This window comes from Neopsephotus bourkii, unplaced genomic scaffold (genome assembly GCF_033783945.1).
Source record: "Neopsephotus bourkii isolate Nb327-2 ecotype Australia unplaced genomic scaffold, CSIRO-AGI_Nbou_v1 NB_1063, whole genome shotgun sequence".
In the NCBI taxonomy this organism is placed as follows: Eukaryota; Metazoa; Chordata; class Aves; order Psittaciformes; family Psittacidae; genus Neopsephotus; species Neopsephotus bourkii.
In genome coordinates this window covers 256,963-269,649 of record NW_026901551.1, presented here as the reverse complement: position 1 = coordinate 269,649, position 12,687 = coordinate 256,963, and the positions used below count along the sequence as shown (strand labels likewise).

The 12,687-nt window shown below is 68.9% G+C and overlaps 2 protein-coding genes across 2 annotated transcripts; both read left to right on the top strand.

Moving 5' to 3' along the window:
- On the top strand, positions 1-3,417 carry TAMALIN (trafficking regulator and scaffold protein tamalin). Its single transcript, XM_061361801.1, has 8 exons — positions 1-164; positions 1,459-1,508; positions 1,778-1,832; positions 2,262-2,364; positions 2,451-2,544; positions 2,614-2,680; positions 2,770-2,836; positions 2,914-3,417. Exons 1-8 carry the CDS (start codon positions 27-29, stop codon positions 3,342-3,344), a joined length of 1,005 nt encoding a protein of 334 aa, XP_061217785.1. The 5' UTR covers positions 1-26; the 3' UTR covers positions 3,345-3,417.
- A 4,828-nt stretch (positions 3,418-8,245) lies between these two features.
- Positions 8,246-11,696, top strand: NR4A1 (nuclear receptor subfamily 4 group A member 1). The gene is made up of 7 exons (XM_061361794.1): positions 8,246-8,702; positions 9,106-9,905; positions 10,154-10,283; positions 10,385-10,536; positions 10,622-10,824; positions 10,898-11,076; positions 11,159-11,696. The coding sequence occupies exons 1-7, from the start codon at positions 8,663-8,665 to the stop codon at positions 11,413-11,415; spliced, it is 1,761 nt and encodes a 586-aa protein (XP_061217778.1). The 5' UTR covers positions 8,246-8,662; the 3' UTR covers positions 11,416-11,696.
- The last annotated feature ends 991 nt before the right edge of the window (positions 11,697-12,687 follow it).

Below are 12,687 nucleotides of genomic sequence, written 5' to 3'. Positions count from 1 at the left end.
GGCGCGCTCGGCGCCGCGTCCCGGCCATGACCCTGCGGCGGCGGCGGCGGCTTCGGCCGAAGGAGGATGCGGTGGTGGCGGTGGCGGCCCCGGAGCGCCCCGGCCCCGCCGCCGTTTACCGAGCGCTGGCGGCCGCCGGGGGCACCCTGCCCCGGGTGCGCAAGGTAGGGCTAAGGCCGGGGTGGTGGCGCCTCCCCGGTGCCCCCAGCCTGCTCCCGGTGGGGAGTGCAGCACTGATACCGGTAACGGGGGCTCAGGGGGTGTGAGCGGGAGCGGGGATGTGGGGTCGCTGCTGCCTGCACCCTGCGGGGCTGCCCCGGCGGCGTCCCCTGGGCTCCTGTCCTGCCCCGATGGCCGCTGACCCCTTCCCCGTGTCCCAGTCCTGCCCCGGTGCCCCCTCCCCCCAGCATCCCCCCGTTCTCCCGCAGCATCTTCCCGGTGTCCCCATCCTGCTCCCGTGTTGTGCCCCCCAAGCGTCACGTCCTGCCTTAGTTCCTCCTCACGTCCCGCTCTGTGGCTTTGGGGGCGCAGGGGCAGGCCCGCACCCCGGTGGACGTGGCCGTGTCACAGACGTGTCCCTGCGGTCCCTTAGGGCTCTGCCCCATGGAAGGGGGCACACGGGGCTTGTTGGGGTCTGGGCTCGGCCCTAGCGGGACACGCGCCCCTGGGAAAGCCCCTTTCCAGCGGCGTCGGGGCTGTCACCGCCCTGACGCTCCCCCCCGGCCCCGCGGCGCTTCCTGAGCGTCGGGGGGAAGCGGGAGCGGAGCCGACATCCGGAGCAGAAGCGGCTCCCGCGGCCCTGCTGGCACCGGCCCGGCCCCCGCTCACCGGCCAAGGCGCCGGCCCCGAGGGGGCCCTGGGCGCCCCGCGTCCCCTCCCCGTCGCTGAGCGGCTGCCGCGGGCCCCGCTGAACGCACCCGGCGCTGATGGGATGGATGGGGCAGCACGGGGCCGGTGGCACTGAGCGGAGGGAGCCGACGGCCCCGCTCCCGGGGACACCGGTTATAACGGGGCTGCTGCGTGCAGTGGGCGGCCGCGGAGGGGCATTTGGGGACAGCGCTGTCACCTCCTGCCCCGCGGCGAGGGTCCCTCCGCCTCCGCGCCCTCCACAACGGAGACTTTGTCCCGGGCCGGGGCGGGGGGGGGCCCACGACATTTTACATGAGAACACCCGACTTTGTGACCACAACAGGGCCCCTCTGTGCCCGCGGCCCCCCCGGAGCGTGGCGTGGGGTGCGGTGATGTGAGGGTGGCTTTGAGCACCCATAAAAGCCCCGTTATGCCCGGCGGCACCGCGGGGGGGGGTGATGGGTGCAGCCGGGTGCTGGTTCGGTGCCGGGTTGGCACGGTGCTGCCCGGGGGTTCAGTGGTGTCCAATGGGACACCCGGTTTGGGCTGTCCCTAGAGGGGGTGGCAGGGGAACGTGTCCCCCCCACTGACGCTGTCCCTCTGTTGCAGGGTGCGGGGTTCAAGTGGGGGTCCCCGAGCCAGTCTCCAGAGGAGCACAGGTAGGAGGGGGGGGTTGGTCCTGTGGTGTGAGCCCACTCTGGAGGGCTGGAAATGGGGGTGATTTGCGGGGGTCACAGCTCCCTTTGGGGCCCAGCACCCTCGGAACAAGCTGCAGGGCTCAGGCCACGGAGTTCCCATCCTGGGGAAGGGGGGTCCCCTCCAGCACAGGGAACACCCAAACCCCAAAGCATCCCAAGGTGTGAGCAGGAGCATCGGGGCTGGGGGGTGCCGGGGGCTCTGCCATGGCCTTGATCCCTGTGTCCCCCAGGAGGGTGGTGACACTGGAGAAGAAGGCAGAAGAGACCTTCGGCTTCGAGATCCAGGTGGGCCACATGGCCATGCTGTGCTGTACCATGCTGTGCCATGCCATACTGTGCCATGCTGTGCCGTGCCATGCCTTGCTGTGCCATGGTGTGCCATGCCATGCTGTACCATGCTGTGCCACCCCAGGCCGTGCTCCCCACCCTTCCAGCCTGCACCTTGCTTTGCATCGAGGGTATTTTTACCCTGTCTCTGAGCCAGGGTCTATTTTCAGCGCTGACGGAGCTGCCTCGATGCCGAAGCCTCCCCCGGCCGTGCTGACAGAGGGCAGCCGGGGGGGCACCATATGGGGCGAGAAACCCCCCCACCACATCACCGCTATCACTATTACACACTGCAGTTGCTCCCTTATTGCCACGGGGAGGGGATTGGGCTTTGGGGGGGTTCCTGCGCCTCTCACCAGCACCCCCCCCCCAATGCCCCCATTTCAGACCTATGGGCTGCACCACCAGGACAGGAACAGTGTGGAGATGTTCACCTTCGTGTGCCGGGTGCACGGTGGGAGCCCGGCTGAGGCTGCGGGGCTCAAGGCTGGTGAGCGCATCCCTGGGGGGGTCAGGAGGGGCCGGGGGGGGGACCAGCATCCCTGAGCCTCTCTGTGTCCCCCAATGTGGCGCTAGGGGACACAATCACGGGGGTGAATGGGCTCAATGTGGAGGGCGTCCGGCACCGGGACATCGTGGAGATCATCAAGAGCTCGGGCAATGTGCTCCGGTGAGCTGGGGGGTGCGGGGGGGCCCGGGGGGCGCAGCGTGCCCGGTGCTGACGGCGGGTGTCCCATAGGCTCGACACGCTCTATGGGACGTCCATCCGGAGGGCTGAGCTGGAGGCCCGGCTGCAGTACCTGAAGGTGAGGAAGGGGCGCAGGAGGGGGCTCGAGAGGGGCTGGGGACCCCCCCCCCCCAAGGGGTTCTCAACCCCCCACGTCATCCCCTGCAGCAAACGCTCTATGAGAAGTGGGGCGAGTACCGCTCGCTGATGGTGCAGGAGCAGCGGCTGGTGCGGGGTGAGTGGGGGCCGGTGAGGGCTTGGGGAGGCTGTGGGGCACCCCCGGCCCCTTTAACCCCCGTGTTTCCACATCAGGCGTGGTGGCCAAGGACCCCAGCATCTACGACACGCTGGAGTCGATCCGCTGGTGCCTGCAGGGCGAGGGGGGGCTCCCCGGCGGCTCCCCCCGCGCCAGCGGCAGCGATGATTCCTTGTACCAGACCTGCCTCTTCGCCTCCGCCGATTCCCTGGACCGGGACAAGGACGGGGACAAGGATGGGGACAAGGACAGGGGCACCTCGGGGCCCGCGCCCCCCCCACCGCGCCCCCGGCCAGCTCTGGCCCGCAGCGCCAGCCTCAAGTGTGGGGCAGGCCCGGGGGTGCGGTTGTGGGGCAGGGCCGGGGACCCCGGGGAGGGGGCGGTCGCTGCCCCCCGTAAGGGCCGGCACAGCAGCTTCCGCCAGCGGCTGCTCAAGTTCATCCCGGGGCTGAACCGGGCGCTGGAGGAGGAGGAAAGTCACCTCTAATGGGGGCTACAGAGGGGTCACCTCTAACGGGGTACCGGGAGGAGCATCGCCTCTAACGGGGGTACAGGGAGGAGTCACCTCTAATGGGGGCTACAGAGGGGTCACCTCTAACGGGGTACCGGGAGGAGCATCACCTCTAACGGGGGTACAGGGAGGAGTCACCTCTTATGGGGGTTAACGAGAGGAGCATCACCTCTAAAAGGGTACCAGGAGGAATGACCTCTAACGGGGGTACCAAGAGAAGCATCACCTCTAAAGGAGTACCAGGAGGAGTCACCTCTAACTGGGGTACCAGGACACCCCCTCCTCGGCCTATTTATTTATTTATTGTAAGGGACTACGAGCCCCCTCCGGGGGCCACTGGAGAAGCTTGGGGTCACCCCCAGGGGTCCTGGCTTGCCCCCCTCAAGCCATAGTGGGCCCCAGCACCACGGGACAGACATGGACCCCCCCCCGGCCCGGCGCACGAAGCCACCGCTCGCCTCAGGAGCCAGTGCCATCCTCACTGGGGGACACGGGGGGACCCTGCGTGTTCCCCCCCCGGCTCGGGGCTCACGGGAGTCCTACCCCAGCGGCTTTTGTACCAATACAGAGACGTTTTGCAGTGCTGTGTGGCTGTGACTGGGGGGGGGACACAGTCGTTGCCCCTTTGCCGGTGTGAGCGGTGTCACCGAGGACCCCTCCGTGTTCCCCCGCCCCGTGCCCTCGGCCCCGTCCCGGCGCTGCGGGGCCCTGGCCAGGCCCTTCCTGCTCCTGCTTCCTCCGGCAGCCGGAGGGAAGCTGGTCCCAGCCGAGCCCTTCCGCCCGGGACGGGCACGGGGGTCCCCGCTCACCCCGCCCCGGGGTCCACAGACACCCCCCCCCCCCGGCTTCTGCAGCGAGCAGCCATGGGTGCAATGGATTTTCCTTGCACAAGGGCTCCATAGGAGCCCCCAGCGCTCTGCTCCAGGCTCCGTGCCTCAGTTTCCCCTCTGCATTGTGCCCATTCCTAGCTGGGACATTGTGGGTTTGAGGAGCCCCCAGCTCTGAGCTCCTGCACCCCACAACTGCGCCCAGGGGGTCCGGCCATGGCTCAGCCCCCCACAGCCCCAGGGGGGGTTTGCAGGAGGATTTGAGGATCAGAACCCAGGGGCTGTGTACTACATGTGTGTTACATATGTGTGCTACATGTGTGCTGCATGTGTGTGCTGCGGGGCTGCTTGTGCCCCTGCCTGTGCCGTGTGCATGGGGCCGGGCAGGGCCCCCACCGCTCTCCTGCCTTGTCCCCGTTCCAGCACCGCTCCGTGCTTGGACATTTATGGTCCGGCTCCCGGGGCCGCGCTCAGCCGCTGCCAGGGTCGGGGCACCCCGTCCCCGTCACGGCCATCACGGGACACCCCCCCCCCCGTCAGCTGCTGCCCCACACGGGGCTGTTTTTAGCCCGGCGTGTGCCGGGCGCTGGCGGGACACCGCGGTCACGCGTGGCTGCAGCGGAGCCGGGCAGTGCTGGGGGCTGAGGATGCGGGATATGGGTTGGGAATGCCCGGAGCAGCCGGTCACTGCCGACCAATATGGACTGAGGGCTGCGAGCCAGGGCCGGCCATGGGCATCCTGCACCCAGCACCCAGACATGAGCAACCCAGAGGCCGGTGTGAGCCGGGGCTCCCCCTGCGCACCCCCTCATGGCCTTGCCGGGGTGACCGGGCTCCGGTTTCTCTCCGCCCCCGGGGTACAGCTAATCCCGTGTGCGGGGGCTGCCGGTGTCACCCGCCTCCCTCCAGCTCTGCTCCCGGCCCGGCGCTGCCACCCCGATGGCTCTGGGACTGCCACTGGCTCCGGGACCCTCGGCCTGACCCTGTCCCAGGGGCTCCTGCCCGTACCCCCGCGCTGGCACCGGTCCCGGGGCGCGGGGATCCCCGGTAGGTCCCGGTGGAGCCCTGGGTTCCCCGCGGGGGCAGCTCCGGTGATACCGCGGGATCCCGGGGACGTCATCGGCCAGGTGTGACGTCACGGGGCCGTCTCGCCTGGGGCGGGCAGCGCGAGGGAGCCGGGAACGGGAGGCGGGAGAAGGCACCGGTATCCCCGGTACCCTCGGCAGCCCCGGGACCCCTCCGGTGCGGGCTTCCCCATGGCGGGGCCGGCTCCCGTGAATCCGGTCAGGGTCCTGGCACCGGGGTCCCGGCATCTCCTCCTTGGGCCCCACTCCCCCCCACTGCAGCCCCGACGCCCTGGGGATGGGCGGGTGCCTGAAAAGCACCCCCACGGCGCGGACTCCGATTACCGAGGACACGGCGACACCGTCCCCAAGGTCTCTCCGCTCCCCCGGTCGGGCTCTGCCGCTGCTGGGGGGCTCTGCGGAGGTGGCAGTAAGGGGGGTGGCATTAACGAGACTGACAACCCGGGGGGAACGAAAGAGAACGGGGGGCCGGGGTCCCCCAAAACCCTCGGTTTGCCCCCGAAGCCGGGTATCCTTGGGTACCGAGGTAATACCGGTGGGCACAGGGGGTTACCAGGGCGGCAACGGCGGGGGCACCGAGACCCCCTCCGCCCGCCCCTCGCCCTCCCTTCGGCCCGGCCCGGCCCGGCCCCGCACGGGCTGAGCTCATCTTTCCAGCCCGCGGGCGGTGTTCCCGGCGCTGGGCGCCCGCCAGCAGCCGCCGCTCTTTCCATCGGCCCGGCCAAGGGTCTCCCCACGGGGACCGGGTGTGAGGCGGGACCCCGCGTCCCCTGCAACCCCCGCTCCGGTACCCGGCCATCGAGCGGGAGGAGACCGGGGGTACCGGCACCAAAAGTAACGGGGCAATGGGCAGTGGGCACAGTGGTACCGGCGATACAGGAGAGCACTGGGGATACCGGCACCAGGGATAGCGGCAGGGATGGGGGTGCCGGGGATACCGGCACCTTGAGAGCCCCGGGGATGGGAGTACCGAGGATAGCGGCAGCGAGGGGGTACCAGAGATGGGGGCATCGACGGGGTACCGAGGATGGGAACACAGCGGATAACAGCACCGCAGATACCTGCACCAAGGGGGCACCGGGCATAGCGGCACCGAGGAACCAGCGGGGATAACGGCACCGGGAGATGCCAGCAGCGGGGTACCAGCAGCGAGGGAACACCGGGGATACCCTCCCCCGCCCTGCCCATCCCGGTGCCGACATCGGGGCCTCCCCCCCCCAGTGTCCCCTCCCCGTCCCGCTCCGGGAGCCCCGAGGTGGGGGGGGGGGAGGGGGGGATGCGGGGGGCTCCCGCGCTATTTTTAGCCGGGTCCGCGCGGGTATTTTTAGCGCGAGCGCCGCGGTTGCGTCAATGGAACCCCGCGTGCGTCACGGCCGCGCCCCCGCCGGAACCGCCCCCCCCCCCTCGCCGCCGTGCGTCACGGGCCCGCGCGCCGCCCCGCGCGTCACCGAGCGCTTAAGAGAAAGTAGTGGCGGGGCCGGAGCCCGGCGGAGCCCGCGGAGGAGGAGCGGGAGCGGAGCGGGAGCGGAGCGGGACCGGGAGCGGGGCGCCGGCACCCCGGTACGGGCGGCACCGAGCGGGGGAAACGGGAGGGAAAAGGGGTCGGGAGTCCCGGTGGCACCGGAGGCTCAGGGTGGGGGGAGTTCTGCAAAGGGCATGGATCGGGAATCCCGGTGGCACCGGGGGAAAGCTGGTCGGGAGTCCCGGCGGCACCGGGGGAAAGCTGGTCGGGAGTGACGGTGGCACCGGGGGGAGCGGGGTCGGGAATCCCGGTGGCACCAGGGGAAACCGGGTCGGGAATGCCGGTGACACCGGAGAGAGCCGGGTCGGGAGTCCCGGTGGCACCGGAGGCTCAGGGCGGTGGGAGTTCTGCAGAGGGCATGGGTCGGGAGTCCCGGTGACACCAATGGGAGCCGTATCGGGGGTGTCGGTGTCACCTGGGGAAACCGGGTTGGGCGTTCCAGTAGTACCGGGGGAAACCGGGTCGGGCGCTCCAGTGGTACCGGTGGGAGCCGCGTCGCGAGTCCCGGTGGCACAGGAGGCTCAGGGCTGTGGGCGTTCTGCAAAGTGCATTGTATGGTGTCGGGCGTCCCGGTGGCACCGGGGGACTCGGGTCTTGTCTGTCCAAAAGACAGACGAGTCCCGGCGAGCCCCGCTGCCACTGGAGAGGGTGGAAGGGACCGGACCGTGTTCGCCGTGCGGACCTGCCCCTCGGAGGCAGCGGGGAGAGCCGGGAGGGGAGGCGCACCCATCCTGGGGGTCCCGGGGACTGCTCGACACCGGGCTCCTGGAGGAGCCGTGCGGGACCGGGAGCCGTTTCTCCCTATCCCGCACGGGACACCCCGCCGGGAACACCCCACCGAGCAGAGCTGGCACGGAACCGGAGCGGGCAGCATCATGAGGGCAGGAGTGTGGGGACAGCCACCGGGGGCATCATGGTGCAAGCAGGGGGTGCAAGCAGTGGGGCAGTCAATGGGTGCAAGCAGGCAGTTCAGGCAATGAGTGCAGGCAGGGGGTGCAGGCAATGAGTGCAAGCAGGGGGTGCAGGCAATGAGTGCAAGCAGGGGGTGCAGGCAATGAGTGCAAGCAGGGGGTGCAGGCAATGGGTGCAGGCAGAGGGTGCAGACAGGTGGTGCAGGCAGAGGGTGCAGACAGGTGGTGCAGGCAGGTGGCAGGCAATGGGTGCAGGCAGTGGGCCAGGCAGGGGGTGCAGGCAGGACGTGGGCAGCGTTACCTGCTGCTGGCTGCTGTCACCCGCCCGCAGCACAGGGCCCCGTGCCAGGGGCTGCCACCAGCCCGTGCAGGCAGCACCCATCGCGCCCAGACACGGGCAGCTGCCTGCGCTCCTGGATCAGGAACCTGCAGTTACTGTCCAGGCCATGGTCAGCACAGGGGCTGCGGGGGGGATCTGTGCCTTGGGGGGGTTCATGGCAGGGGGACCCCCAAATGCCACCAGCGAAGGGCAAAGTGTTTGAGTAAGGAAGCTGCCACCAGTGTCCTCCGGCTGTGTGCAGGGACAGGAGGCAGCTGTGGGGGGTCACCGTCCCTTCTGAACCCACCGCAGGAGCACATCACAGCCGCGATCCCTGGTGGATGATCCCAAACCCCACCGGGGCCACCCCACGGGTGCCAGGGCTGGAACCAGCCTGGGTATTTTTAACCCTGGCTCCTGGGGCAGGGATCAGCTTTCCCGGAGCCGGGGAAAGCTGCCCAGGCTTGGCTGGGGGAAGCCGGTGACTGAGCTGGCAGCGGGGCCGGGGCTGCCGGGGGCCGGGCACGCTGTGACCTTTAAAGGTCTGCGAGATGAATTACATTATCATCTTGCCACCGGGTCACTCCTGCCTCGGCTTTCAGCTGCACCGGGACTCCTCTTGTGTCCCGCATGGGGCCGGGTCTGTGCCGCGGCGCTGGGGGACACTGGGGTGGGCTCCGCACCCCCCGCAGGCGGTGGCTTCGGCTCCTTTGCTTTCTCGACAGGCCCCGAAATGGGGCATGGAGAGAGTGGGACCCTCAAGCCCTGGTTCAGCCCCGGGTTCCCCCGGCCAGTCCCGGGACTCGGGAATCCGCCGGCCGCATTCCTCGCTCCTTCCCTTTCGGCGGCTTTGCTAAGCCAGCGTTTTGGGGAATGTCCTTTGCGCCCATTGGCTGCAGCGTGACCTTTTGTGGGGACAGTGGCGGCTGCCACCGGGCACCAGCGGTTCGGGGGGTCCGGATCCGGCACGGGGGGACCCCGGGGAAGCCCCCGTTGGTTCTCGCCCCATCTCCATCCTCCGGGGGGCGAGCGGCGGCGGTGGGCCCCCCGCTGACGCCCCGCTCTCCCCGCAGAGATGCCCTGCATCCAGGCGCAGTACGGCACAGCGGGCACCGGCCCCTGCGAGCGCTGCCCGGCAGAGCTGCTCAGCCCCGACGGCGGCCGATTCCCTATGGAAGTGGCCGGAGCCGACCTGGCGGCCGCCCCAGCCCTGCCTAGCTTCAGCACCTTCATGGAGGGCTACGCCGGCGAGTTCGATGCCTTCCTCTACCAGCTGCCTGCCGGCAGCCAGCCCACGACCGCCTTCAAGCTGGAGGACTTCCAGGTTTACGGCTGCTACCCCAGCGCCTTCGGCGGGCAACAGGATGAGACCCTCTCCTCCAGCGGCTCGGACTGTTACGGCAGCCCCTGCTCCGTCCCCTCGCCCTCCACGCCGGGCTTCCAACCGCCCCAGGCTCCGGGCTGGGAGGGCTCCTTCGGGGCGTTCTCGCCCCTGCCGAACTACGAGGGTGCGCAGCCCTGGGCTGAGCCGGCCAAGGGCGGGGGGTCCCAGTCCCCCTTCTTCACCTTCAGCCCCCCAGCGCCCAGCCCCGGGGGGTCTCCCGGCACCCTAAAGGGGCAACCGGGCCCCTCGGCCCGCCTGGACCCGCGGCTGCTGGACACAGACGCCTTCACCCCGGGTCAGGGCTCCCCCGGGGGCTTCCCCGGGCTGCCCCTGGCCCCCACCTCTCCACTGCTGGAGGGGCCAGCGCTGGCCCCCGCCAAGACACGGAGCCCCGGTGCTGGCGACGGCCGCTGCGCTGTGTGCGGTGACAACGCTTCGTGCCAGCACTACGGCGTGCGGACCTGCGAGGGCTGTAAGGGCTTCTTCAAGGTAAAGGGACCCCCCCCCAATCCCAACCCGCTGCCGGGATACTCCCACAATGCTTTGCAGCAGCCGGAGGAGGATGCTACAAGGCACCCCGGGGAAGGGCAGGGCAGGGAGCGCGGTCCCCGGAGCCCTCCCCATAGATCTGAGCCGGATGCTGGGCTGGGGAGGGAGGCAGGGGAGGACAGAAGGGCTTTTGTTCGGTGGCTTCAGCGCCCCGGGCTGAGCTGGGGCTGCTCCTTCCCCGCCCGCAGCGCACGGTGCAGAAGAACGCCAAGTACATCTGCCTGGCCAACAAGGACTGCCCCGTGGACAAGCGGCGGAGGAACCGCTGCCAGTTCTGCCGCTTCCAGAAGTGCCTGGCAGTCGGAATGGTCAAAGAAGGTACCGGCAACCCACCCTGGGGTTCGGGGGAGAGGAGGGGGGGTCCCGCTCCACAGCCTGCGCTGAGGACAGACGCGCTCATTGCATGTCCCTTGCTGCAGTGGTCCGGACCGACAGCCTGAAGGGGCGGCGGGGCCGGCTGCCCTCCAAGCCCAAGCAGCCACCGGATACATCCCCCATGAGCCTCATCACCTCCCTGGTGCGAGCACACATCGACTCCATCCCCAGTGCCGCCAAGCTTGACTACTCCAAGGTAAGGACGGTGTCATCCTGTGCCATGGCCGGGGCTGCTCCAGGGCCAGATCCTGACCCAGTTCCCAACCCGGTTCCCGTGGCAGTTCCAGGAGTCGGTGCCGTGCCAGTTCGAGAAGGAGGACTCGGTGGACGTGCAGCAGTTCTATGACCTGCTCACCGGCTCCATGGACGTCATCCGCAAGTGGGCTGAGAAGATCCAGGGCTTCACTGAGCTGCCCAAGGAGGACCAGGACCTGCTGCTGGAATCTGCCTTCCTTGAGCTCTTCATCCTGCGCCTGGCGTACCGGTGGGCCTCGGGGGCACGGCGTGGGGAGCCCGGGGGGCATGCTCAGTGGGGTGACACACGGTTGTCCCCACAGCTCCAAGCCAGAGGAAGGGAAACTCATCTTCTGCAACGGGGTGGTGCTGCACCGCCTGCAGTGCGTGCGGGGCTTCGGCGAGTGGATCGATGCCATCCTCGAGTTCTCCCAGAGCCTGCACCGCATGAGCGTCGATGTCCCCTCCTTCTCCTGCCTCGCTGCCCTCGTCATCATCACAGGTGGGACCCAGCCCTGTCCCCGCGCTGTCCCCATCCCCACCAATCCCCATGGCCTCACGTCCCTGCGTGTCCCCCCTCCCAGACCGCCACGGGCTGAAGGAGCCCAAGCGTGTGGAGGAGCTGCAGAACCGCATCGTGGGCTGCCTGAAGGAGCACGTAGCGGCGGCGGGGCCGGAGCCTGCCCGCCCCGGCTGCCTCTCCAAGCTGCTGGGCAAGCTGCCGGAGCTGCGCAGCCTCTGCACGCAGGGGCTGCAGCGCATCTTCTACCTGAAGCTGGCGGACCTGGTGCCACCCCCGCCCATCGTCGACAAGATCTTCATGGACACGCTGCCCTTCTGAAGCCCCCCTATCCCGCAGGGATAACCCGGCTCCCACGTGTGCCTTCACGGCGCTGCCCCAGTGCCTTTCCCCCGGGGGGGGCATCGCCGGCGCGGTGCTCCCCATCTCCCCTGTAAAAACACCCCCTTTGTAAATAGCAAGCGGACGGATCCTGTACAGAGCGGGGGGCCGCGGAGGGGGGGGGGTCCCTTCAAACTCCCTCCCAGCCCCTTTATATATTTTTCCTTTATTTTTTGCCTCTTTGGGCCATTTTCTGTATATAAACTTGTACGAAAGCTGCCACAAGCGCCCGTTTCCCTCTTGCATCCTCCCTGCCTGTATCAGCTGGGGGGGGGGTGGTTTGGGGACGGGGTGGGGGGGCCCGGAGCCGCACGTTGCCCACGCCGCTGCCCTTGAGCCGTCACTCTCCCCCCGGCACCTGTCGCCCGCCTGATTTATGATCCCTAAAATAACCGGGAAGCGTGACCATGTCCCCCTTGTCCCTTGGGATGTGGCCAGTGCCAGCACCAGACGTGGCGGGGGGGAGCGGGGGGTCCTGGTGCACTGGGTGGGGGGGACCAAGCTGGTGCCGTGTGTGTGTGTGTGTGTGTGTGTGTGTGTGTGTGTGTCCCAGCTTGTCCCCTTCATCCATCCGGGGACAGCCTGGCCCTGGAGCCAATGTCAATGGGGACACCAAGGGCCGGTGCTGAACAAGGGCCACATTGAAGGGCTGGACCGGGGGGGCACCCGCGGCAGCACATAACAAGGGTCCCTCTGTCCCCCCCCCTGCCACCCACCCCCACCATAGGGACAGCGCTGACGCACAGCAGGGCCATGGTGTGGGGGTGTTTTGGGGAATAGGATGGCCTCATTCAGCAAGGACGGGGGGAAAGGGGGGCTTATGGCTTGGTGCTGGGCTGCAATAGCTACGTCATGCTGTGGGGCAGGAATGGCCATGCCATGGGGCAGGAATGCCTGTGTCCTGCTGTGTCAGTCCCACTGTGCACCCCAAGGGCACGGGCTGGCTCCGAGCAGGGTGGTGGGGCCCTGTCCCCTCACCACAGTGTCTCACACGGTACCCACCTTGTCCTCATCCCTTTTTTCATCCCCTTGGCAGCGTCTGCTGCAGGAGGGATGGGGACAATGGTGCCAGTGGGGCTGGGTAAAAATAGCCCCGGGGCTGGCACAGGCCCCACCGGCTGCCCCGGGGCCGCATGGCATTGACACATGTGCCACACGTGTGCCGGGTGACAAGCCATGGCCACAGCCTTCCCTCTGTGCACACCAGCACAT

Excerpts from the sequence above, each read along its gene's own strand:
- NR4A1 (XM_061361794.1), top strand. The coding sequence starts at position 8,663 with ATGGGGCCGGGTCTGTGCCGCGGCGCTGGGGGACACTGGG. Across the intron at positions 10,284-10,384 it reads AGTCGGAATGGTCAAAGAAG|TGGTCCGGACCGACAGCCTG; the intron begins GTACCGGCAACC and ends CCCTTGCTGCAG. Across the intron at positions 11,077-11,158 it reads TGCCCTCGTCATCATCACAG|ACCGCCACGGGCTGAAGGAG; the intron begins GTGGGACCCAGC and ends CCCCCCTCCCAG.
- TAMALIN (XM_061361801.1), top strand. The coding sequence starts at position 27 with ATGACCCTGCGGCGGCGGCGGCGGCTTCGGCCGAAGGAGGATGCGGTG. Across the intron at positions 165-1,458 it reads CCCTGCCCCGGGTGCGCAAG|GGTGCGGGGTTCAAGTGGGG; the intron begins GTAGGGCTAAGG and ends CCTCTGTTGCAG. Across the intron at positions 2,681-2,769 it reads CCCGGCTGCAGTACCTGAAG|CAAACGCTCTATGAGAAGTG; the intron begins GTGAGGAAGGGG and ends CATCCCCTGCAG.